Below are 24655 nucleotides of genomic sequence, written 5' to 3' on the forward strand. Positions count from 1 at the left end.
ATCCAATCATAGCAAAGGCTTTTATTTTTGAAAAGCACTAAAAGAAATGAAAGTTCTGAAGTGATTGGTTGCTATAAGCAGATATTTTTCCTTTTAGACCTCCTTCACAGGACGGTATGGCTTTTTCAGTTTTTTTGCGGTCCACAAAAAAACTGATCCGCAAAAAAAATACAGAGGACGTCAGTGTGCATTCCGTTTTTTGCGAAACTGAACATCTGGCCCCTAATAGAACAGTACTATCCTTGTCCGTTATGCGGACAATAATAGGACATGTTCGATCTTTGAACGGAACGGAAATGGAAGGCATACGGAGTACCTTCTGTTTTTTTTTGCAGATCCATTAAAATGAATGGATATATAAAAAAAATTCCGGCAGAGGACCTCAATACTGGAATTAAAATGATCCGTTCCAATTTTGCACATTGGGATGCATTTTCTCTGTTAGGATGCGGTTGTGTAAAATAAAATAAAAAAAAAAGGGAAAAAAAAACAGGATCGTTCACAAAAAAAAAAAAAAATAAACAAACTGATCTGTCACCATCGACCTACATAGTTTTCAGTGACTGATCTGTGTTTTTGACCAGACACACAACCGCAGCTTACAGCGGTTTTGTGTCCGGTCACAAAAACGGAATGCTGCCGAAACGGAAGACATAGTGAACAGATCTCTTTCCATTCAGAATGCATGAGGACTAAAAGGAAACTCTGCCGGATCTCAATACCGGAAAACAACGCAAGTGTGAAAGTAGCCGTCGGCAGTTACAAGTCTCCGCAAAGAATTCCTAAAGCGGAGAGCAGGTGCCCAAAAAGTTAGCCACGGTCTGTCTCTAGAACCACCTCAATTAAATTCTCAGAATAACCTATGAAATAATCACTGACCTGAATCTCATCCACATCGGCACTCCAGGCTCGGGCTTTGCAGAGGGCCTCCTTTAAGCTTAATGTATTAGGAAGTTGTACTGGAATGTTCTCCGATTCCTTAATGATTGCCTCAAGGGTAGCAGGAGGATGCTTCTGCCTAAAAATATTACATGGGTTCATTCAAAACATCCTAACTAATGGACTGAATGCCTTTTCTAATGTTAAATCTAAAGATCACCTGGCTTCTAGACACATCTGAGCCTTCTCTTCCCAGCGGAGAGCGATGGAGATTAGTTCCTTCAGCTCACTACAGGCCTTCTCCACTGCGGGGCTCTCAGCCACCCCACCAGCCTCCTGTAACAGCGAACGCATCTCTTGGAGAGTGCCCGAACGGCCCGCAACCAGGGCTGCCCGTACCCGCGATAACCACTGTCCTTGACGCATGTGCCTTGCCAGCTGTTCAGCTTCAGGTAACTGCACACCGAAAACATCACAGCGCTCCAACAATTCCTGCATCTGGGGTGCGCTGTCTGGGAGAGACTGCAAGCAATTCTTTGCCTCTTTCTGTAAGGATTCAGCCTGTTCCAGAAGTTCCTGAGGAGAGGTGACAAAAATGTGAAGTTCTGCACAAAGCAGGGCAAGAGAACTCAACACCGCGTTTTTCACTTTATAAGACACAATCCAGGTTTAGACAACAACTTTAGGGTGTTCAGTCGTGGGAGGGGGGGGGGGGGAATAGTTTTGGTAATCTGTTACAATGGTCAGCAGGACACACTAAGGGTAACAACCAGCAATGGTTCATGTGGTCACCTCATTAAATGTACCTATAAATGTGTCTCCTGTCATTGCTCTGTTGTGTCCTGCCATGCTTCTTGTTCAGCTAGATTATTTTTTAAGTATTTGTCTGCGACACACACAGTTCTGCTACACCTATACACACACACACCTTTAAAAAATGTATCTCGCATTTCCCTGCACTAACTGTATAGTTCTTCTGTTCTGGCTCCTCCCAATGACATCCAAGGTCCTTAAAGAGGACCTCTCACCGCTCCTGACATTCCTGTTTTAATAGCTTCATGCATTCCCCATGTAATAATTCTGGAGCATCTATTCTTATGGCTCTATGTTGTGCCATTCCTTTATTATTTCCACCAGATGTTATGAATGAATTGCTATTAGCCTTCAGTAAAGGTACAGAGGGGAGATAACCAGTTGGGGGGTCTGTACCTGCACAGACTGGAAATGGCAGCACTGATTGGATAAAGTCCGTCTGTGCAGGGACACCCCCAACTGGTTACCTCCCCTCTGTAGCAGAAAAAATAAAGGAATGGTACAACACAGAGCCATAAGAACAGATGGTCCAGAATGGTTATCACATGGAGAATGCATGAAGCTATTAAAACAGGCCTGACAGGAGCGATGACAGGTCCTCTTTAAACAGACCCTTTCACAATATCTTTTATTTAAAAAAATAAAAAATATATTTTTGTAAAAATAATCTGTGTGTGCATAGCCACCAGGCAGCCTCACCGGAAGCTCCCGGCATCCCTAGTGCTGTGACTCACTATGCCAGTTCTGATGACATTACCACTCCTGCTCAGGGTCTTGAGCTATGATGTGATCACCCAAGAAACGCCGCAGGAGATCATGGGTATGACCTTGCAACCTCTTGTGCTGTTCTACTGCTTCACAGGATTCAGGCCTAGTGGCCTTACGGGTAGGAAGGTGGCACCCTAGACGGGCACCTACCAGTCATCCCAGCCCTGTCTAAACACATCATGTGCAATACTGTGTCCAATATGCTGGATAAAAAAAAATAATAATACTGCCACAAATCTTAGATTAGACACCCTGGTTTAGTAACAAATTATAGTTATTCAGTATATCTAAGGCCATCATTATCCAAATTCAGTATATTATGGGATATAAAAACACGGCCACAGGAATAGCAAGACTGAGATCGTCACTTAGGTAAAGTGCTCTAACTGCTGTGACTGCAGAGAACACAGGCCGGAATGTGGGGACAGGGCTTGTATGCACACAGCATGCTAAGCTGCCAGTCACAAGATGTCTGCTCCCATGAACTCTTTACACTCATAACATAATAGCTGAATTTACAGCGATTATGCTTCCAAAGGTAATTTATTGTAGGTATAATTATATGTACCCTCTCTCTACTTTATTCTAACTAATTAAGCTAGATGAGGATAGGGTCTCTTTAAGCCGTACTTGGAGTCTTCAGTTCCTACAGCATAGGACCTTCCTCCCCATGCGCTCTCCGGCTGCCACTGATCACACAGAGGAGTGAGTGCAGATGCACAGCTCGCTCACTGATCATGCAAAGCGCTGTACGACGGATCATTAGGACAGCAGCCAGAGGGTCTGGCCATGCTGGATCTCCCCGCCTGCTGTTTATAGGATGCAGGCACTTTTTAGCAAGATTTTTTTTATTGCTAAAAAGTGCATCTTATAAAGTAAAAAAATTATTACCTGTAGTTGAGACAGCTGATCCAGGGCACATGGAAGAGCTTGGATTCGTTGTACAAGCTTATGCAAACTGTCCAGAGACATTGCTGTAGAACTGCTCCTAAAAATTAGAAATAATGCAATTATACCAACAAGCCAATATTCTGATATCTTTTCTTTAGAGCAGTACCATGATGCATCCAGAACTTTACAGATCATGAATCTACGTGCATTACACAAAACTGGGCAGTAAACATGATATCATGGAACAAACCTCGGAGACTGATGGTCACTGAGAACTTTCTGGGCCTCACTAATGCAAGATTCAATCTCTTTAATGGTGCATTTCAGTTTGTGAAGCATGTCATTCTCAGCAAACCTCCTATCTGCGGCCTCTTTTGCAAGAGCTTGCAATTGTTCCAGTTCTGCAAACAAATCAAACCCATGCCAGGTTAAGACAATGAAGACTGTTGCAGACAATAAAAAAGTTAAAATCTCGAGCAGTTCAAGCCTTACCTATCTTTGCCCCATTCTGAAACTCCAAGGCCCGACGCACTTTGCTTGCCCAGGTGTCAAAGGACTCTGCTCGAATTTTCAACTTGTATAACATGGCCGGCAGCTCATCAAGAGTGTAGCGGTACCTAAAATGTATTTGATCACTCAATACAACACAATACAGCCTAGTGTCGCCTCCTAGTGACAGCAAGCAGCTATACCCACGGTCCTGTGCCCCCCAGTGATATGAGCGAGAAACATGCAACCTCAAGTACAGGGTACCGTCCTAAAGCAGCCTTGATTGGATTGCAGGAACATGAATTTACTAGAAGGAAAAAGTCAAAATAAAAAAACTCTTCAAAAGTTCCAGCCTCACCTGAGATACTGACGAGCTGGTGGGCACTGGCACAAGTCCTCAATGTGATACAGGCATACAAGGCCCTGAGGGCAGTTATAGCATGCCAATGCAGAAAGAAAGCAGGTGGTCTTGCACTTTTGACATTGCCGTTCATCATCGGGGAGCAGCTCAAACGCTTCTCGCTCTGCCTCTGTAATCCCTCGCTCCAGCAGTGACTTGCGTAGCCTCCGCTCTTCCTGCACCAGAATAAGCATCTCCTTGTGCACTGCAGCCGCCAAAGTGAGGTCTAATCTTTCAGGACACGCAGCCATCTTGCACATTAGCTCCTCATGTGAGAACACACAGTATCGACGGAGCCTCCGATAATGCTCAATACATTTTCGACCAGCTGTGAGCTAGAAGATTGACAGATGGCGTGTTTAGATTGCCTTGGATAAATCTGCATTGACTGTTAAATAGGCAAAAGTTCACACACTGCTTTTTCATTGTGGACGGTGCTTGGCCTTGAGACCTTTACGTTTTAATGTTCGGCTAAGACCGTGTGTTAAAAACTGTAATGTAATCATCTGCACCTTTTACAGTGTTACCATTCGCACTGCAGGTTTATACTGAAAACATTTTAGTGAACCACTCACCCAGTCAGCAGAGCAGAAGTTGACTGCCTCAGCAAAGTTGTAACCCTGGTTAAAGCCACTGTGATAAGCTCTTGGAAATGTAATCACAAACTCTCCGGCACATTGGTTTGTCCGCACAACCTGAAGGAAGACAACAACTTAAATATGACAAGAGTAAGGGAATAAAATGTGACAAAAGAAATTTAAAATCACTAACCGGCACCCCATGTGCCATCAAGGTGTTGGGGTTCATTAGAGTGACCAGTTGATGAAGGAGATCTGGCTGACTTTCAAAGAGTTCTGGAGTCAATTTCTTCATAACGCCTTCAAGTTCTTCAGCAGAGGAAGATGGCACTCCATACCAGGTCTTAGGCTCTCCCCTGGAAGAATAGCATGGCAGAAGTTTACGCTAACTCCACCCATTCACACATCCGCAAAACGAGTCTGCAATTTTGCGGAACAGGTGCGGATCCGCAAAAATGTCCTATTGTTATAGGCAATTGAGGACAAGAAAAGGCATTTTCTATGAGAGTGCTGGCGACGTGCGGATGCGCAAGACACATACGGACGTGTGAATGGACCCCAAGTGCAGTGCTCTGAATAGGTCATTAGTATCTGATCAATGATGGTCCAACACCCGTGAAGCCCGCCAATCAGCGGTCTGAGAAAGCACCAGCGCTGCGGCCTTCTCCATGGTCAAACACAGGGCCGTACATTGTATAGTGGCTATGCTTGGTATTGCAGCTAAGCTCCACTCTCTTCAACGGGGCTGAGCTGCACCTAGGCCAAGTGACCCATGAATGGGTCATCACATAACCTAGGAAAAAACTGGAGAAGGCCATGGCGCTACTGTGAACACCGCTACCTTCTAAAAACAGCTAATCGGCAGAGGTCCCATGAGTCAGACCCCCACCGTTTAGATACTAATGACTTATCCAGAGGACAGATGATCAGTAAAAAAAATTATAATAATAATAAAAAAAACTAAGTGACAAATAGCTAGTAATATGCAATGTGTGTCTTTAAGACTGTGGACCAGGAACAACATTTCTATGCCTCCCAAGACACTTACCAATGAAGGTAGTTGATTGAATAGCTCCAGTGATCCTCAATATGCCAACAGAAGGCAGAGAACACCATGCCCACATACAGCCAGGGCACCTTCATCCCAGAGATGTCGGCATTGATGTGACACAGAACTGACTGCTCAAGAACTGGCATAACATTTAAGTTCCAGCCACTTTTGGCATATGTCTGAAGGAAGCAACGAAATAAGTGTCAGATCACATAGATTAGGAAAATACAATGACTTATACAAGAAAAATAAGTCTATCACCTCCTCCTCAGGAGACAGCTCTGTTTTGCCATCAAGCATCGGGAAACCACTGCCAAATTCCTTGGAGTGAATGTCTGCCCCATACTGCACAGTCACGTCCTCTTCTATACTGCTCACCAGGCGCCAGAACTCCTTCTCGACCAGCTCTGTAGGTACCATCTGTAGACGAAGAAGAATATTAGAGGTAAGACCACATGGCATGGACATATAAGCCCCACATCAGACCCTAATTAAACTAATTAGGACCATGCTGTTTAGTTGGTTTGCATTAGTAATAGCTGGGCGGTCTTGGGGGTGCTATGCGGCCATTAAGGCAAGGGCTACACGGCAACACTGGCAGGTTTTTCATGACCACTGCTGGGATCGCTGAGTAGCGGTGATCCCATAGAAATTAATGGGATCACTGCGGCAGTTGAAAGAAATCCAGCAGTGTTGGATTTCATGCGACTGCCGCAGCATTCCCATGCATTTCTATAGGTTCACCACTACTCAGCGATCCTGGAAGCGACAGGTTTTACGTGACCAGTGTCGCCCTTGCCCAACAATACAAACGGACTAAACAGTGCAGTCCTAATTAGTTCAATCACAGGCCATGCTGTACTGGACCACAGCACAGCCGCGTCAACTGCTACCCAAGACAACATGTTAGACAGAATTGAGCAAGCCTGTCATATAATGTCTTGACAAGGCACATACACATATATCCCAATTAGAGGAAGGTTATTTCTACTACCCTTAGCCCATGTGTACATGGTGACTCTCTCTAAATGCAGGGGTGCAGGCTGTCATAGCGCATCCAATTGTTTATAAAATTCCCCCTATGCATATAAATTTCAAAGCACGATCATGCACTGTGCTGCAAATGGTGAGCACAGATGGCGACGGTGTGAACCCTTGGGGTAGATGTACAAATGGTGGGGCCAAGCCAGAACTTAGGCCATTTTGCAGTGTGCACAGACTGAAGACGACATTATATGTAAGCAGACAAAAGGTTTGTGAAAGCAATGACTTTCTTGCACAAAGTTGCGTTCAAAGCCAGTTTCAGGTTTTTCTGTAGTGTGTTCAGTATAGGTGCAAACTCACATGCACTGGCATATTGAAGTAATCTGCTTTGAATGAATCTGCCATTTCGCCAAAGCTCTGTAATGTATACTCTCGAGTAGCCTGTTCAAACCCAAATGCTTCAGGGGGCCGTCTACATTCCTAGAGGCAAATAGAAAGAGAAAATAAATGGTTTCACATAGTAATAGATTTGATGGGAGTGGGGACAATCTAAGTAAGTTTACTAAAAAGGGACAACAGTTTAGGTGCGGAAAGTTATTTTCCCCTTAACACTTACTGCAATGACACATTTGGGACACTGCCAAATGCCTTTTGGAGGCTCTGGCAGTGGAGGCAGCAAACAGAACGTATGATAGTTGTCATCACATCCGTCACAAAGAAGCAACTTTTCATCATCATCTCCACGAGAGCAAATCCGACAGACATAGGTATCCACCTGTATTGAAAGTGGAGTCTATGTAAGAAGAAAGTAGTCAAAGGTGATGCCGCAAAGATAACACCCCCCCCCCCCCCCTCCATTCCATAGAGGTGAGTCCCAAGTGGAGGACTCTCCCCCATATGATGTCCATATGCCCCATAGGTGCTGTCTTCCAGAGATAACTGTTTTATAGGGAATCTACAGTGCAATTGGATTCAGCAAAATATGCAAATGTACTCCTTTAAATCTCTACTCGTTTCAAGCTCAGAAGCCACAGGAGCGGGATGACAGCGCTCCCTGTATAAGTGTGCATACACAGATATACAGTACAGACCAAAAGTTTGGACACACCTTCTCATTCAAAGAGTTTTCTTTATTTTCATGACTATCAAGGCATCAAAACTATGAATTAACACATGTGGAATTATATACATAACAAACAAGTGTGAAACAACTGAAAATATGTCATATTCTAGGTTCTTCAAAGTAGCCACCTTTTGCTTTGATTACTGCTTTGCACACTCTTGGCATTCTCTTGATGAGCTTCAAGAGGTAGTCCCCTGAAATGGTCTTCCAACAGTCTTGAAGGAGTTCCCAGAGATGCTTAGCACTTGTTGGCCCTTTTGCCTTCACTCTGCGGTCCAGCTCACCCCAAACCATCTCGATTGGGTTCAGGTCCGGTGACTGTGGAGGCCAGGTCATCTGGCGCAGCACCCCATCACTCTCCTTCATGGTCAAATAGCCCTTACTTTCAAAGTTTTCCCAATTTTTCGGCTGACTGACTGACCTTCATTTCTTAAAGTAATGATAGCCACTCGTTTTTCTTTACTTAGCTGCTTTTTTCTTGCCATAATACAAATTCTAACAGTCTATTCAGTAGGACTATCAGCTGTGTATCCACCTGACTTCTCCTCAACGCAACTGATGGTCCCAACCCCATTTATAAGGCAAGAAATCCCGCTTATTAAAGGGACACTGACAGGCCAAATCAGCATATATAGTTAGATATATCACATTACAGGTCTTATAGAGTCTTTTAAAAGCATATAAGTATCCCCCCTGTCCACCTTATAAAGAGCGAAATATAAAGTTTTATAACCTGCATCTGCGGTCAGCAATCTGCCCAAGGGGCGGCGTTTCATGTGAAAATGCGCCCAGCCAGCCTTCCCAACTGCCGTTTGTAGCCCCGCCCAGCTCATCATTATTCACTTCGCTGGGCGGCGGCTAGAACTCTCCCCAGTCCCGATCCTGCGCAATTCAATCCTCCGGGCATCGTTCATGCCCATTCTTCTGCGCCTGCGCCCCGCCGGACGCACTATAATTAACCCCTTATATGATGTGAGTGAGCAGCGCTCTGAAGCGCTGCTCTGAACAGTGCATGGCTGCAGCCTCAGCCATGCACTGTTCAGAGCAGCGCTTCAGAGCGCTGCTCACTCACATCATATAAGGGGTTAATTATAGTGCGTCTGACGGCACAGCGGGGCGCAGGCGCAAAAGAATGGGCATGAACGATGCCCGGAGGATTGAATTGCGCAGGATCGGGACTGGGGAGAGTTGTAGCCGCCGCCCAGCGAAGTGAATAATGATGAGCTGGGCGGGGCTACAAACGGCAGTTGGGAAGGCTGGCTGGGCGCATTTTCAGATTGCTGACCGCAGATGCAGGTTATAAAACTTTATATTTCGCTCTTTATAAGGTGGACAGGGGGGATAGTTATATGCTTTTAAAAGACTCTATAAGACCTGTAATGTGATATATCTAACTATATATGCTGATTTGGCCTGTCAGTGTCCCTTTAAACCTGACAGGGCACACCTGTGAAGTGAAAACCATTTCAGGGGACTACCTCTTGAAGCTCATCAAGAGAATGCCAAGAGTGTGCAAAGCAGTAATCAAAGCAAAAGGTGGCTACTTTGAAGAACCTAGAATATGACATATTTCCAGTTGTTTCACACTTGTTTGTTATGTATATAATTCCACATGTGTTAATTCATAGTTTTGATGCCTTCAGTGTGAATCTACAATTTTCATAGTCATGAAAATAAAGAAAACTCTTTGAATGAGAAGGTGTGTCCAAACTTTTGGTCTGTACTGTACGTCAATCACTGATAAGATCGCCCTCATGGCAACTGCGCTCTGAAAGAGCAGAGATATAAAATGAATAAAATACAAGTTCTGCAGAATCATTTGCCATAAAACTATATTTCAATCTGCTCAGCTCCTTCTGCTCTACATCCTGCTGCCGAAAGATTGGATAATTTCCTGGTGTCAAAGATAAATGCCAAACGAACACAAACAAGTGGACTTACAAACTGGGTACTACTATTATTTCTTCGGAGCCTCATAGTCATCTTAGTGCAGGGTTCAGGGCTGAAGGACCTCTCCCGCTTTACATGTGTATGGTATTCACCGGGCTCTCCTCTTGAATCCACACCAACCTCCTCCTTAACCACCAGCGTAGGTGGGCATTCTGGAATATCACTTTCTGTAACAGAAACAAGAACTCAGGCCTGTACACTTTAACCTCCTTGTGCCTATGGGCTGTGTCTGGTATCCCAGATATCAAGAGGCTGGAACTGAGCTGCAATACCAGAAGCAGCTCACGGACAAGAGTGGAATTTTTAATACATTCCTCTGGAGGAATTGCGCTGCATACCTTTCTTACGAAGGTTTTTATCTTTTGCCATTAATCCAAGTCCCATCATTTTGGGGCCAGCACCATAAATTTGGAGTTTTTTCAATTCTGGGTTCTTCTCTATATCTTCTTCAGTTGGCTCCGGCTAGTGATAAAAGGAGAAACCAAAAGCAAGACGACTTACAAACAAAGGAAGAAAACGAGGCAAAGAGGAAACTGAAGAGTCATCCAAGGTCTAAATATACACAAGTGAAAAAACTGTACAAGGTTAGGAAAGATTTTACATTAGACAGGAAAAAAGGATTACAGTAGACAAGCTAAGAATTAAACATGCAGTCCTGCACGCTATAAGAAGGTCACATACAATCAGACACACTTAGAATCACAGGTTTAAATGCAAAGCTATAAAAAGACACACAAGGCGGTATACCCAGGATGGTGATGTTTCTGGGGGCCGGGAGGAACTTTGAGAAGCAGGATCTGAGCTGTCAGGATCCTGCATGAAATGACAAGGGAAGAAGAGAGAAGCATGAGACCGAACAGTCCCTGGAGGTCAGGCTTTGTGTGAAGCCTTCCTCGCAGCCTCCTTTACAGACCATCCTGACAAGATGTATACAATCCCAACTAATGCCATAACTGATAAAGGAAAATAGACTAGTGAAAGTGAAAGGGTCAGAATATGTAAGGAGAAAAAAAAATAAAATACTGCATTGTCACACTATAGTCCTCACCTCCTGAGTCAGACGTTTGGCTCGGCGCCCATAGCTGGTGACTTTGGAAGGTTGTACAGACTGCCGTAATGGTATACTATGTGGTTTGTATTCCTTGTCTTTCTCTTCATTGTCGTAACGTGGTCGTTCACCGTAATCCTATATATGAGATTTTCCAGATTAAGCAAGAGAGATTCATACCTCGGGACAGGATAGGATCGGTGCTTAGAACACTGGGACTCTTACCACCATATTTGCTCCTGACTGGTACATATGAAAGGGGTATATAATACGTTCGTAATGGGACCTCAACAGGGAGCCAAGGTTTTTTCCTGAGGGATACCCCATGCGTTGAGCCACGCGAGCCCATCTCCTCTCTCTGCAAATTGGTTCATAGCCACCCTCCTCCTGCACAATCTAAACAGGCGAGACACATGGACGTTAGATTTTGCAACATAAAAGGAGATTCACATACAAAGCTTGTTCACACTATAAAGTAAATTCTGTTAAAACATCAACAAAGTTCCAAAACTATCCCCAGAACAATGTATCCCGTATCGAGGAGAACACATCCACAACCTTGCCGAGGCTGTACAAGTCCAGGATTCTTCGCTCTACATTTGGAATTTTCAACGACGATCCCTGGATCTCCCAGAACTTGGCAATTTGGTCCAAGTAATTTAACTTGACTCTAGTTTGTGCCTGAAAACGAATAAATGACAAGTTTAAAATTATATAAAGCCGTTTCTTTAAAACTATCCATTAAATTCTGTTTATCAGGTACTCAAAAATGAGTCGCTTTGCTTCCTTGTACCACTGCTCATCCGCAGAGCCCCAAGGTGTAGGTAAGCTAAACTGGGGATACTGCAGGCATTTCAAGGTTCAGCGAAACCTGCATTTACGGAATAGGGGGTAGCGTTACCAGAAAAGGACAGACATTTTTTTTTTCATGTTTACACAACTCATTTTGCACATGATCATATTAAAGGGAACCTGCCACCTGGATTTTGTGTATAGAGCTGATGACATGGGTTGCAAGATCGCCACTAGCACATCCGTAATACCCAGTCCCCATAGCTCTGTGTGCTTTTATTGTGAAAAAAAAAACGATTTGATACATATGCAAATTAACCTGGGATGAGTCCTATTCCTGACTCATTTCAGGGACAGAACTCATCTCAGGTTAATTTGCATATGTTTTAAATCGTATATTATTTTTTTACACAATAAAAGCACAGAGAGCTATGGGGACTGGGTATTGCGGATGTGCTAGCGGCCATCCAGCAACCTATGTCCTCAGCTCTATACACAAAATCCTGGTGACAGGTTCCCTTTAATTTTCTGCTGGACTGTGGAGGAAAGGTCATCAATATCTGATGGCAGGGTCTGACACCCAGCACCCCTGCTGATCAGCTGTTTGAGGAGGCAATGGCACTGTGTGCGCGCCGCTTCCTGGTCTTTACACTACGCGTCGTCCCCTGTGGTGCAGCAGTGTAGTGTAATTACAAGTACTTGCTCCATTTTAGTTGTATTACACCGCACTTCAGAGACGACGGGCAGTGTAATGAAGAGGAAGCAGCACTCGCATGGAGCGCCGCCTCCTCTTCAAGCAGCTGATTAGCAGGGGTGCCGGGTGTTGGACCTCAGATATTAACGACCTATTCTGAGAATAGCTCAACAATATATAGGGCTGGACAACCACTTTAAAGGGGGTTATTCAAGCTACAGATATTAATCAGATTAATTCCGGTCTGTCTCAGCACCACCACCGATCAGCTGCCTCAATAGGCCGTGATGCGTCCTCTACAATACTTACCTGCATGCCGTCTCACTTGTAGTGCACTTACAGTTGTTTGCTCCATTCAAGTGAATGGAAGAGGAAGGTGCACTGTCACTACAACGGAAACGGCACACAGGTAAACATCGTAGAGGACGGAGTGCTTGCATGAGCACTGCAGCCCCTTCAAACGGCAGATTGGTGGGGGTGCAGGGAGTCAGACCCCAAAGACCTGAGGATAGGTCATGAATCACTTTAGGAATTAAATGTTTTACAACTCTCTAAAATACAGAGGGGGTGCAGAGAGTCGCAAACCTCACCGATCTGATACCCTGGAAAACTCCTTTAAAGGACAGATCAGGCAAAAGGCTGGGGTACAAAGAATAACAGTTTACGTTTTACTACATCCCTCCAGCTGCGATGCAGGGGTTTGCTGGATGGATTAAGATCTGAATGCAGAAATAAGTTTATGGACACGGCACACATGATCTTGAATAAATACATGACGCGCCGTGTAAAAGATGCAAAAGCAGAGAGAACACATGTCAATGGTCACATTTAGGCCTCTTGCACACAAAGGTTAGGGCTCCGTGCCGATGCTGACCGTGGGGCAGTTGCATGCGGATCGCGGACCCATTGACTTGAATGGGGACCGCACCGCAAAAAAGTAGTGCTACTTTTCTGCGGTGCAGAGGCACGACCAGAAACACCACGGAAGCACTCTGTAGTGCTTCCGTGGGGTTCCGATCCGTGCCTCTGTTCCGCATCTCCGTGATTGCTGACCCATTCCAGCGGCCTTGCTGGAATGAGAAGCGATGCGGGTGCCGGGAAGCGAGGTAAGTACAACTTCTTTAAAGGGAACCTGTCACTGGTATTTTGTGTATAGAGCTGAGGACATCGGTTGCTAGATCGCCACTAGCACATCCGCAATACCCAGTCCCCATAGCTCTCTGTGCTTTTATTGTGTAAAAAAAACGATTTGATACATATGCAAATTAACCTGAGATGAGTCCTGTCCCTGACTCTTCTCACGTACAGGACTCATCTCAGGTTAATTTGCATATGTATCAAATCGGTTTTTTTACACAATAAAAGCACACAGAGCTATGGGGACTGGATATTGTGGATGTGCTAGTGGCGATCTAGCAACCCATGTCCTCAGCTCTATACACAAAATCCAGGTGACAGGTTCCCTTTAAGGGGCTATCCAATCTCGCCACAGAGAGATGGGACTAAGCACCGGCCTTATGGGTCGGCGCTCTGCTGTTGTCGTGAATGGGAGCCATGCAAACAGCGTAGCACAGCAAGCGGAAGCAGAGTAGCTTGTTCTGCGACACTGTCTGCGTAGCTGCCATTCACTACAATGGGAGTCGCGGAAACAGACCAGCACTGGCCCACTCTGCCGTTTCTGTAAGCCTGACCACCTAGGGAGCCTAGTCCTATCTCTCCAAGAAAATGGCAAAATGGGACAATCCCTACAAAAGGTTTTTGCTTCAGATTTCAAGAACGCAGAATGTTTGTGGATTTCAGAACAGAATTGGCAAAAAAATCCTGAATGTGTGAATGGCCCCTTAGATATCAAAGCCTTATCTGCACAAATGAGGACCCCAATGACTAGCTGAAGAATGCCAAGCTTCTACTGGGTTTGCGCCTTCCTTGGAAGTCTTACCCTCCTAATAATCCCCTAACTCACCTCTAATTCATTGAGTCTCTGAATACGAGGGGTGAAACGGAAGTTATCCACTTCAACAGCAAACGGTGGCTGCCAATCCTGAAACGAAATAAATACAGCAATAAGTACAAGAAGGGGGGAGACAGATTTCCACTATAAGCAGTACATACAAAACAGAACATTAAAAAAACCTATATCATACATTTGTAACAGGAGGAGAACAGGTAATAGTCTGCTACATAGAATAAGGTCTTGCACGCAATGGCCACTAAAATCTATGGAAGTACATGAGCTGAATTGCAGTAAAACCATATGTTGGCCTCGGTTTCCAGCTCCTTTGTGCTAACAGAGGAGCCACTCGACAACACAGACACTTACAGAGGCAATACTGGCATACAATGGGCTGCTCTGCCCCCTAGTGTTAAAGTATTATACTGCACTACATAACTACCAACCCACCAGATGGGAACTGCTGTTTGCTGTAACCAGTCATTACTAATCCCGATAGGAAACGGCACACAATAGTGGGACATGTCTGATAATACACGCCTGTAATGGTGGAGGGTGTGGTGCAGACAGATTAGACTTTAGGGTGGAAAGCTGTTGTAATCAGCAGATCCAGTTACAATCTAAGGGCTCATGCACACGACCGTGGTACTGGCACGTATCTAATCCGCACTTTATGCAGGATGGCTGTGGACCCATTCACTTCAACTGGACTGCGAAAGAGGTGGACAGCATGTTGTGGATAGGACCGTTCTATGGAGGGCAGGAGGTTCCATTCCGCAAAATGCAGAACACACCCGACCGGTATCTGCAAAAATGGAAAGTCTTGTGCATGAGCTCTAAGGCCTCATGCAGACAACTTACCGTATGTATTTTGCAGTCTGCAAACCACAGATACCAGCTGTGTACATCCTGCAATTTTAGCGGGCCCCATTGTCAAAATGCCTGTTCTTATCCGCAAAATTAAGAAGAAGAATTTAGCAAAATACCTATGGGGACACCACACAGATTGGGGGGGGGGGGGGGCAGGCGGAGGAGACAAGACTGTTTGGATCCTCTTATACTGAAATAAAGTACACGTCCAGCCGACAACCCTCTTGCATCCATAACTGCCCTATAGCATCCCAAAAACCCCTGTGGCCAACGGTGGACTAGGAAGTTAAAGTGGCCCCGGAAAAAAAACTAAAAAGTGGCCCCACTTTAAGGAGGGGGTCCAAGGTGACAGAAGGCGGGATAAGCCATATTATAGTGTAAAATAATGTCCCATCTCAACCACACAGAGTGCAGCACAATATACTGCGGTCCCTCTGCGGTGACCATGAACAGGTACCATCTTCTCCGATTAGGTTATGGAGCAGCGGCTTAGGAGGAGAGATGTCGGTCACAGCAGCTGCATTCAGGATGGCACATGTAGTCACTGGCCGGGTATGCAAGTACCTGATTCTCACAACATTAACTACCACTGGGAGCAGATTATGCTCCTGGCCAGAGGGAGAGAGGAGGGCTTGGGCATCGGCCCATCTGTAAGGTCTATGGCCAGTCCGTCCCTGCCCGTGGGTCCTCATGCCATACACTCCTCACTTCTATTCAGATTGGCTTGTGCTGCGCTGGTCTCGATAGGGCCTGCATCCACTGGAGGAGCCACAGGCCTCTTCATAAACCACATGCCTCCTCCGGCAGTCCGTGCACCAGGCTGAAATCTACTCCAGCTGGTAGTGTCCCAAGTAAATGATGAGGAAAGTGACGGGGCCCAATGACCTGCCCTCGCCACATCCCGTAGACTGCTTAAAAAGATCAGTTGGGACTAGATTTAGGCTACTTTCACACTTGCGGCAGGAAGGATCCGACAGGCTGTTCACCATGTCGGATCCGTCCTTCCGCTATTTCGCCGTGCCGTCCCCATTAGCAGAGCTCCGGCGCAGCACGACGAAAGCCACCGGACTAAAAAGTTGGACATGCACGGCGAGTTTCGCCGTGCACAGACGTGCTGCGCCGGAGCTCCGCCCCCGTCCCCATTATAGTCAATGGGGACGGAGCGGCGGCACGGCAAAATAGCGGAAGGACGGATCCGACATGGTGACCAGCCTGTCGGATCCATCCTGCCGCAAGTGTATAAGTAGCCTTAGTCGCAATGGTGGTTAAAAAAGCTGCAAAAATGCGTTTTGACACAATGCCAAAAACATGACGTAAGGGGAATGATTTCCTCCTAAGTGTTTAGCGTAACGCAGTGATGAGCTTGATCCTGAAGCTGGGAAAACTTGTTCTGTAGACCTTAGAAAATCTGTGTGACAAGCCTGGGGTGTTATTCTGCACCCACGCATCTTTTCAATATGCAGAATATTCCACTGACTGCTATACGCTCCTCGTAGATACAGATCCCGTAGATACAGCCCGCCCGTATTATGCTGGCAGCTTCCCAGATATATAAATGATTACAGGTGCAGTCTGATTAGACACTGGGTCTTGCCACAATAGGGGGTAAAAGCACTTCCCCCAATACCCTATAAAAAGGCCCTCAGAGGCTACTTTTGGGCAGTGTACCACTTGGTGAGAGATCTCCAACTACTAGACACGCCTCTACAATTGAGTTGGAAGACATTTTGCCCACTTTACAGACTTTGAGGGGGCGTATCACTTGACAGAGAAGCAGGATGGCCATTTTAACAAATTGGCCATTATCTTGGCCTTTTTGTCCTAGCTGTTAGGAGATGTTGGGAGCAGTGGCTACATGAGGGCACACATACACAGCAGGTGCCGGACAGCCCAGACAGACAGCAGTACAGAGGATTCGCTGACGAGCACGAGCAGCTGCCACAGTTTCGTTGTCCACCATCCAGACACGGGCAGCCCCTTCATTACACCCTGGCCTCTGCCCGGACCATTTTCAGGCACCCAGCAGTAGGAAATTTGGTGTCACAACGCCCATTACAAGTCCTGCCATTGACAGCCAGCCACCATCACCTTCTTTTGTAGTGGTGTTGTAAAGGAGAATCCTGGACTGCTAGGACTGAGATGGCGGTCAGATTCAAGTATGGAGGCCTCATGGTGAGAGCTTCAGTCCTGCCTCTGCAGTGGAGCGACACATTGCCCCAGCTGCTGGTGTGATGATCTGCGGAGCCATCACATATGACAGTCGGTCACCCCTAGTAGTGATACCAGGGACACCGACAGCTCAGTGATATGTGCAGGACATCCTGCCGCCACATGGGTTCCTCTCATGGCACGGCTTCCAATAAGATAATGCTCGTCCACACACAGCAAGGGTTTCCCAGGAATGTCTCCTCCAGATTACAGCACTTCCTTGGCTGCCCAGTCACCAAATTTATCACCAATCCACCATTTATGGGACCAGCTGGGACTTCAGCTTCACCAACCTACGAGTGTGCATGATCTACAGGCCCAGCTGTAACAACTGTGGGCAACGGTGCTGCAGGATACCACAAACCTGTACGCCTCCATGTCCTCCTCGTATCCGGGCCAGAGGCCGCGTCTCATCCTGTACCCGGGCCAGAGGCCGCATTTCTCATCCTGTACCCGGGCCAGAGGCCGCATTTCTCATCCTGTACCCGGGCCAGAGGCCGCATTTCTCATCCTGTACCCGGGCCAGAGGCCGCATTTCTCATCCTGTACCCGGGCCAGAGGCCGCATTTCTCATCCTGTACCCGGGCCAGAGGCCGCATTTCTCATCCTGTACCCGGGCCAGAGGCCGCATTTCTCATCCTGTACCCGGGCCAGAGGCCGCATTTCTCATCCTGTACCCGGGCCAGAGGCCGCATTTCTCATCCTGTACCCGGGCCAGAGGCCGCATTTCTCATCCTGTACCCGGGCCAGAGGCCGCATTTCTCATCCTGTACCCGGGCCAGAGGCCGCATTTCTCATCCTGTACCCGGGCCAGAGGCCGCATTTCTCATCCTGTACCCGGGCTAGAGGCCGCATCTCATCCTGTACCCGGGCTAGAGCCCGCATCTCATCCTGATCTCGTCCTGTATCCGGGCCAGAGGCCGCATCTCATCCTGTACCCGGGCTAGAGGCCGCATCTCATCCTGTACCCGGGCTAGAGGCCGCATCTCATCCTGATCTCGTCCTGTATCCGGGCCAGAGGCCGCATCTCATCCTGTACCCGGGCTTGAGGCCGCATCTCATCCTGTACCCGGGCTAGAGGCCGCATCTCATCCTGATCTCGTCCTGTATCCGGGCCAGAGGCCGCATCTCATCCTGTACCCGGGCTAGAGGCCGCATCTCATCCTGTACCCGGGCTAGAGGCCGCATCTCATCCTGATCTCGTCCTGTATCCGGGCCAGAGGCCGCATCTCATCCTGTACCCGGGCTAGAGGCCGCATCTCATCCTGATCTCATCCTGTATCCGGGCCAGAGGCAGCAAACAGGTTCCTAGAGGCTCCTTTCTATTGTAGTTTCCCCAGTAACTTCTCCTTTCCTGTAATATTATAATCACTCACATCTACCATCATTACCTCACACAGAGAAAGTTCTATTCCAACTCCTTCTTGGTGCAGTATTTTTTATTTTTTTTGTCAATTAGTGTATTTAAAAGTGGTTTTTCCATCTGTGACACAGAGCACATCGCTAGAATATGCCTTCAATGTCAGATAATAAAGGGTTCTCAAGGTGGGATCCACACCTTATTTAGAACAGGACCCCCTAGTGTACAGATATCAGCCGCGCATGCGCAGACACACATGCTCTGTTCACCACAATCGGAGCTCCGAAAATAGCAGTGCACAGACTAAGCCATTTCCAGCACTTCACATAGTGGTAAATAGAGATGTGACCGCACTTGCGTGGTGCGCTCTCCATTCACCACCATCGATGAAGACAGCCAAACGTGCTCACTCAGCTATTTTTTTGGTACTCCCATAGCAATGAATGGACAGCACTCTGAATGCTCTCCTTCACTTCAGGGGCCCATTTGTGGACATAAGAGTGGGTGACAGAGGTGGGACAGACACCCATCTGACATGGACAGCGTATCCTGCCAAATAGGTCATCAATGTCCCAGATGAGCCAACCCCTCTAACATCCCGGTCACCAGTACTGCACGTCAGGCCAGCACTTGCATCTGGGTTAGAGGCTCCAATGCTGTGCTGTTTTGTCCAGCAAAATCCCAACTCGCATTCCAGACTCCATTATGAACCAAGTGGTCTGTCAGAGCAGAACGCATGCGTCATGTGAGGAAACCGGAGCGTCCGTTACTCTTGTTGTTCTGCAGAACAACAGAAACAAGTTCACTGATGTGAACGCAGACTTAGGGCTCACGCACACGACCGTTATTTTGGTCCGCATCCGAGCCGCAGTTTGAGGCTCTGATGCGGACCCATTCACTTAAAAGGGGCCGCAAAAGATGCGGACAGCAATCCGTGTGCTGTCCGCATCCGTTGCTCCGTTCTGTGGCCTCGCAAAAAAATAAATAAAAAAATGTTCTATTCTTGTCCGTTTTGCGGACAAGAATAGGCAGTTATATCAACGGCTGTCCGTGCCGTTCCGCAAATTGCAGAATGCACATGGACACCATCCGTGTTTTGCGGATGCGCTAGTTGCGGACGGCAAAACACACAACGGCCGTGTGCATGAGGCCTGAACCCGTTCTGCGGCACCGCACAAAAATAGAACATTACCTATTCTTGTCGGTTTTGTGGACAAGGGAAGAGAAACAAAGAAAAAAAAAAATGGCGGCAGGAACTCAGTCAGTATCTTGATTTTTGGACCACCAAAAACTGATACGGTGGTGTGCAGGAGCCCTTGGAAAAACTTTCTACGACTGGTTTAGCGGGTGTAAGCTGACTGACCTGATTTAGTTGTAGAAAACTCTAGACGTACGTCTGCCATAAAAATCATACTACACCCAAAGCTACACCCGTTTTATAGCTGTGCCCCATATGGCTGGTATTCTGTGCACTGGCTTGGGGTGGGGCGTTTCATCTACGTAGGAGAGAAGCAGCAAACAAGCCTGTTCCTTATATACGGGGAGGAGGGACAGGTCATAAGTGATGTAGATTACAAAACCTTCCCTCTACGTCCCACAGGGCGACACGAGTTCCGTGCAGGCCCGCATCAGCGCAGCCGCTTACGTGAGAAAGGAAGACTCATGTTAGAAAAGTGGGGCGCCCGTCTGTGTGCAATGAGCCCTCTCCTACCCCACAGCTATGCCTGCAGCAACGTACCCTTTTAATGCCCTTCCCCTCCCCCAACCATAAAGCTCAGCCAACGAGTCTGACCACTTTCAAAGCTGTGTTTTGAGCACCGACAAGCGTCATTGTAGTGGCTTGGATGCTGTCCTCAAGCCTGGACGACGGCCACGGTGCTACCGTGTTGCCTGGGGCGGCCCCCTCCTGCCGCTCTGCTGACAAAGCCTCTCACTTAGAAGCCGTGTTATACAATATGACTGTGTATAGTAGTAACAAAGGGGGGGGGGGGGGGAGGAAGGGGGGGCTTGGACTCGACTCTAGTCATCTCCAGGAGCTGTCTGGTCTTCTAGGGTCAAAGGACAATAAAAGTAAGGGGCCTACGGAGGCCGCCTTCTCTGAAGTATCTACGTGTAGGCGATAGGAGTGATCAGAGAGGACGGAGGGGCGTGGGAGGCACTTATACAAGGATAATAGAGGAAGCAGAAAAGTGTCCTCCTAAATGCTATAATTGCAGTACACCCCCGCCCCTGAGTCCTAACTCTACTAGCAAGAGGTTACATCTGAGTTTGGGAAAGCTGGGTGATCAAATATGGCTGCCATCATAGGCCCTACTGAAATGGTCTCCCAGACGCCACTCAGGACAAGGACCCGACTACAAGCATCCCCGCCGATTAGCCATTTGAGGAGAAAGTAGCGCTTGTACGAGCACAGCACTCTCTTCACCGTCTACATGGCAGATGCCAATGCAGCCCCTCCGCGAATAGTCCCCGCTGCGCTGCTCCAGCTCCCTGGCATTCTTGACCAGTCTTCCAGCCCCCGTCCGTCTTGGGCTGCGTTCACGTCTCCATTTTGGAGATCTGGCTATCGGCTGGATCACCACCAGACCTTACTGCAGTCAATGGCGATCCGGCGATGAAGCAGAGGATCCAGCGAGGAGCTCGGCACCAGAACAGCCGGCCGGAGATGTGAACGAGGCCTTACCCACGGATGGGGGTGACATGCACTGCAGCCAACGATACGAGGGGGACACATCACTGGCTGCACGGTCGCATGTGGTGCAGTCCACCTGTCAGGAAGTCCAGCGAGAAGAACCGGGGCGCTGGCACGGCACAGCGGGGACCAATTAAAAGGGTGAAAAAAATTAAAAATAAAAAAACCTTTATTACGAGCACCGACCAACATTCTACAAGCAGCCCATGTAAAAGGGACTTACAGGGGTTGTCCGGGTTCAGCTCTGAATCCAGACAACCCCTTTAAGAAAACTTGCTGGAGCTGTGATCGGCCATATTGGGCGTCACCCGCCATACAACAAAAGGCTGACCAGGATGATGCCAGGGCCGACAGCCGTCTCTATCAACCCCCTTCCTATGTGCTCGGATCAGCATACATGTGGGGAGTAACTCGCTGCCAGACTCCCCTGCAAACAAAAGGATCAGGCATGTTGAATTCCAACTACCTGATCCTAACACACAGGAGATGGGAAACAAACACCGCACGTGGCATCTTAGTCAAGCGTTAGCAGCTTATACTCACCACGGGCGGGCGGATTTTGCATATGCCAGACTTCTCGGCAATAGGCCTGATCCGGGCAATGTAACCCAAAGGGTCGGCGAACTCTTCCCAAGTCGGCTCGAAGACGGGACACTCGGGGGGCGGTATGAAATCTTCAGACTCCATGTCTGAGCACCACAAGAACGTCAATCCAAGTGGATGGAGGGGGGGGCGTCGAGGTGTATCACTGCATCATCCTTCACCAAGGCAGAAGACAATGATGGCGGGATGAGTCAGGGCCCCCGGGGGGGACTGTAAACAGATCCTAGATCAAGGTGGCGCCCCCCAGAGGCGAAGACGTCGACTGTTTCCTGAGACACGGATTATTCCGCCTGTGGAAAGAACAGAAAGCAGGGTGAGAACGGACCGAGCAGAGATGGCGACGACACTTCCTCCCTTCCTTTAATCCCTTGCCCGAAACGCGTGGAGGCCTCCCACTTCGATACAAAACTACGGCGTCAAGTCCTGTACGGCTATAAAGACGCCAATGAGATCGTCCTGATAAGATACGGATGTTTACAGGATCATTTAAAGAGACCCACGCGTTTCAGTCCATATAATAAACCATCTAATCTATAGGGATGATACGCAGGGACGGGAAACATCGACTATTAACAAAACGTAACCCCCCCCCCCGCCCCCCAATTCTGATTCCGTAGATAAGGCGTAGGAATTATTGTTCCGTGAAAATAATCCCGACCCAGCAGTTTTTTCCGGTCGGTTCTGCGGCTAGTCCGATAAATAACGGAACTAAATTTTTATCGGTCGAATACAATAGATTGACATTTTTTACCACAGAAACGCGGATTATCTGGCGGGACGGTCGCTAGCGGCGCATCTACGGCCGCCCGTTCTAGTATACGGCGAGGCCAGTCCGAAATACACGGTCCCCTTTTTCTCACACACAGAAGTTTCTTGCCCCCTCCCTCCCTTGTCACACAAGTAACATGGAGATTTCTGCCAAGATGACAGAGATGAGGCACAGGCAGCAGTAAAGATGGCTCCCCATCCCACACACCTCCCCCTGCCTCCACTCTCCGGCCCTGGCAGCTCACAAGGACTCTCATGGACAGCTCTCCACCTTGTTATTGTTGTTTCCTTCTTTCGGAGTCGATTCACCCCCTCAGTCTACGCAGCAGCCATCTTGAAATCGTAGCACCGGTGCCCTTCCGCGCCCCCTCCGGTGACCCCACCCTTTACCGACCACTCTGCGGGGAGAACCAGGCACCCGTCGTCACGGGAGATACGAACGCCCCTAACGTGACACTTGTCAGGACCCTCCGGGGACGGAAAGGCGTCGAGAGGGAGCTCATGTGACGCGCACGTCAATAAGTCCCCCTTGGCGGAGGAATCTAGAAACACACTGCAACAAGGCCGGGAAGGGAGCCGGACTTGATATTTCCGTGTAGTCGCACGTTTAAAGGTCCCAGCTGCGCAGGCGCGGCCACACAGGAAGCGGGTTGGTGAAAGGGTGGGGAAATACCTGTGGGTGACGTCAGTGGAACCCGGAAGTGTGAGAAGGCACGTTGGAAAACAATGTTTAAAGGGACATGTGCAGCACGAGGCGAGCAGATATGAACAAAGTTATTGAGGTCAACTTACCATTGAAATAAAAATCTTAAAAGTCAATCAAAATATATATATTTTTTAATTTTATTATATTATTATTTTTTGTCTGTTTTAGTGGCTACTTGCATCCTCGTGTCATGCTGTGCCATTCCTTTATTATTCCTGCTGGAAGTTTATAAATAGTGTTGAGCGAACTTGTGTTTTAAGTTCGGCGTCTAAGGTTCGGGTTATCGAAGAATCGCGTTATAGATGGACCATAACGGAATTTAGAGTCCATAACGCGATTCTTCGATAACCCGAACTTTAGACACCGAACTTAAAACACAAGTTCGCTCAACACTATTTATGAATGAATTGCTAGCAATTTGCAGTGAAGGTCCAGATGGGTGTTACCAGTTTTAGCGGGTTGTCCCTGCACATTGTGACCCTGTCGAATCACTGTTGCCAGGATGAGACTGTACAGGCCCCCCCCCCCCCCCCCTCCCTTCCCCCCCCCCCCCAACTTGGGTAACATCTAGAGATGAGCGCAGCGGCGTACCTAGAAATGACTGGGCCCCACAGCAAATTTTTGGCCACCCCCAACACCCGTGTAACCCCCACTACTGTGGCTAGTCAAGATCTCTCTCAGACGAGGCCCGGCAGTCGCTCTCTCTGTTTCCTAAATGTGTATACTCTGTCATGTCACTGTATATACTGTTGAGCGGGCCTGACAATATAATCTTTTTAGTCCTCTTTCTGGATGGGCCCATTCTGATTTCGGGCCCCAAAGAAGCCGCTTCCCCTATAGCTACGCCCCTGTAATGGGGTACGAAAAAAAATTAAACACTATTCCATAGCACCCAGCCAATCTCTGGTTAAGTGGTTAAGGGGGTCCATAGCACCCAGCCAATCTCTGGTTAAGGGGGGGGGTCACCGCTGCGGCAAGTGATTGGCTATATCGGCATTACCTGCATGAGAAGAGGGACCAGGAAGCAGCAAACAGCA

At 47.7% G+C, this 24655-nt stretch overlaps 1 protein-coding gene across 3 annotated transcripts in view; it reads right to left on the reverse strand.

Moving 5' to 3' along the window:
- The window catches only part of KDM5C (lysine demethylase 5C), a 38117-nt gene extending 14647 nt beyond the window's left edge, over nt 1-23470 (reverse strand). Inside the window, exons 1-21 of one of the 3 annotated variants that reach the window (XM_040442078.1) lie at nt 23184-23470; nt 22085-22434; nt 14424-14501; nt 11533-11655; nt 11200-11370; nt 10975-11112; nt 10674-10739; nt 10265-10388; nt 9918-10093; nt 7470-7628; nt 7214-7333; nt 6131-6289; nt 5867-6048; nt 5012-5174; nt 4816-4935; nt 4199-4575; nt 3844-3968; nt 3602-3752; nt 3352-3448; nt 1100-1455; nt 880-1018 (exon numbers count right to left, since the gene is read on the reverse strand). In XM_040442078.1, the coding sequence (XP_040298012.1) occupies nt 880-1018; nt 1100-1455; nt 3352-3448; nt 3602-3752; nt 3844-3968; nt 4199-4575; nt 4816-4935; nt 5012-5174; nt 5867-6048; nt 6131-6289; nt 7214-7333; nt 7470-7628; nt 9918-10093; nt 10265-10388; nt 10674-10739; nt 10975-11112; nt 11200-11370; nt 11533-11655; nt 14424-14501; nt 22085-22228 (3168 nt within the window). In that variant the 5' untranslated portion in view covers nt 22229-22434; nt 23184-23470. Of the gene's footprint in view, nt 1-879; nt 1019-1099; nt 1456-3351; nt 3449-3601; nt 3753-3843; nt 3969-4198; nt 4576-4815; nt 4936-5011; nt 5175-5866; nt 6049-6130; nt 6290-7213; nt 7334-7469; nt 7647-9917; nt 10094-10264; nt 10389-10673; nt 10740-10974; nt 11113-11199; nt 11371-11532; nt 11656-14423; nt 14502-22084; nt 22435-23183 lie in introns of all 3 variants that reach the window. The other 2 variants (XM_040442077.1, XM_040442079.1) reach the window with 2 other exon arrangements.
- Nucleotides 23471-24655: the final 1185 nt, after the last annotated feature.

This window comes from Bufo bufo, chromosome 8 (assembly GCF_905171765.1).
Source record: "Bufo bufo chromosome 8, aBufBuf1.1, whole genome shotgun sequence".
In the NCBI taxonomy this organism is placed as follows: Eukaryota; Metazoa; Chordata; class Amphibia; order Anura; family Bufonidae; genus Bufo; species Bufo bufo.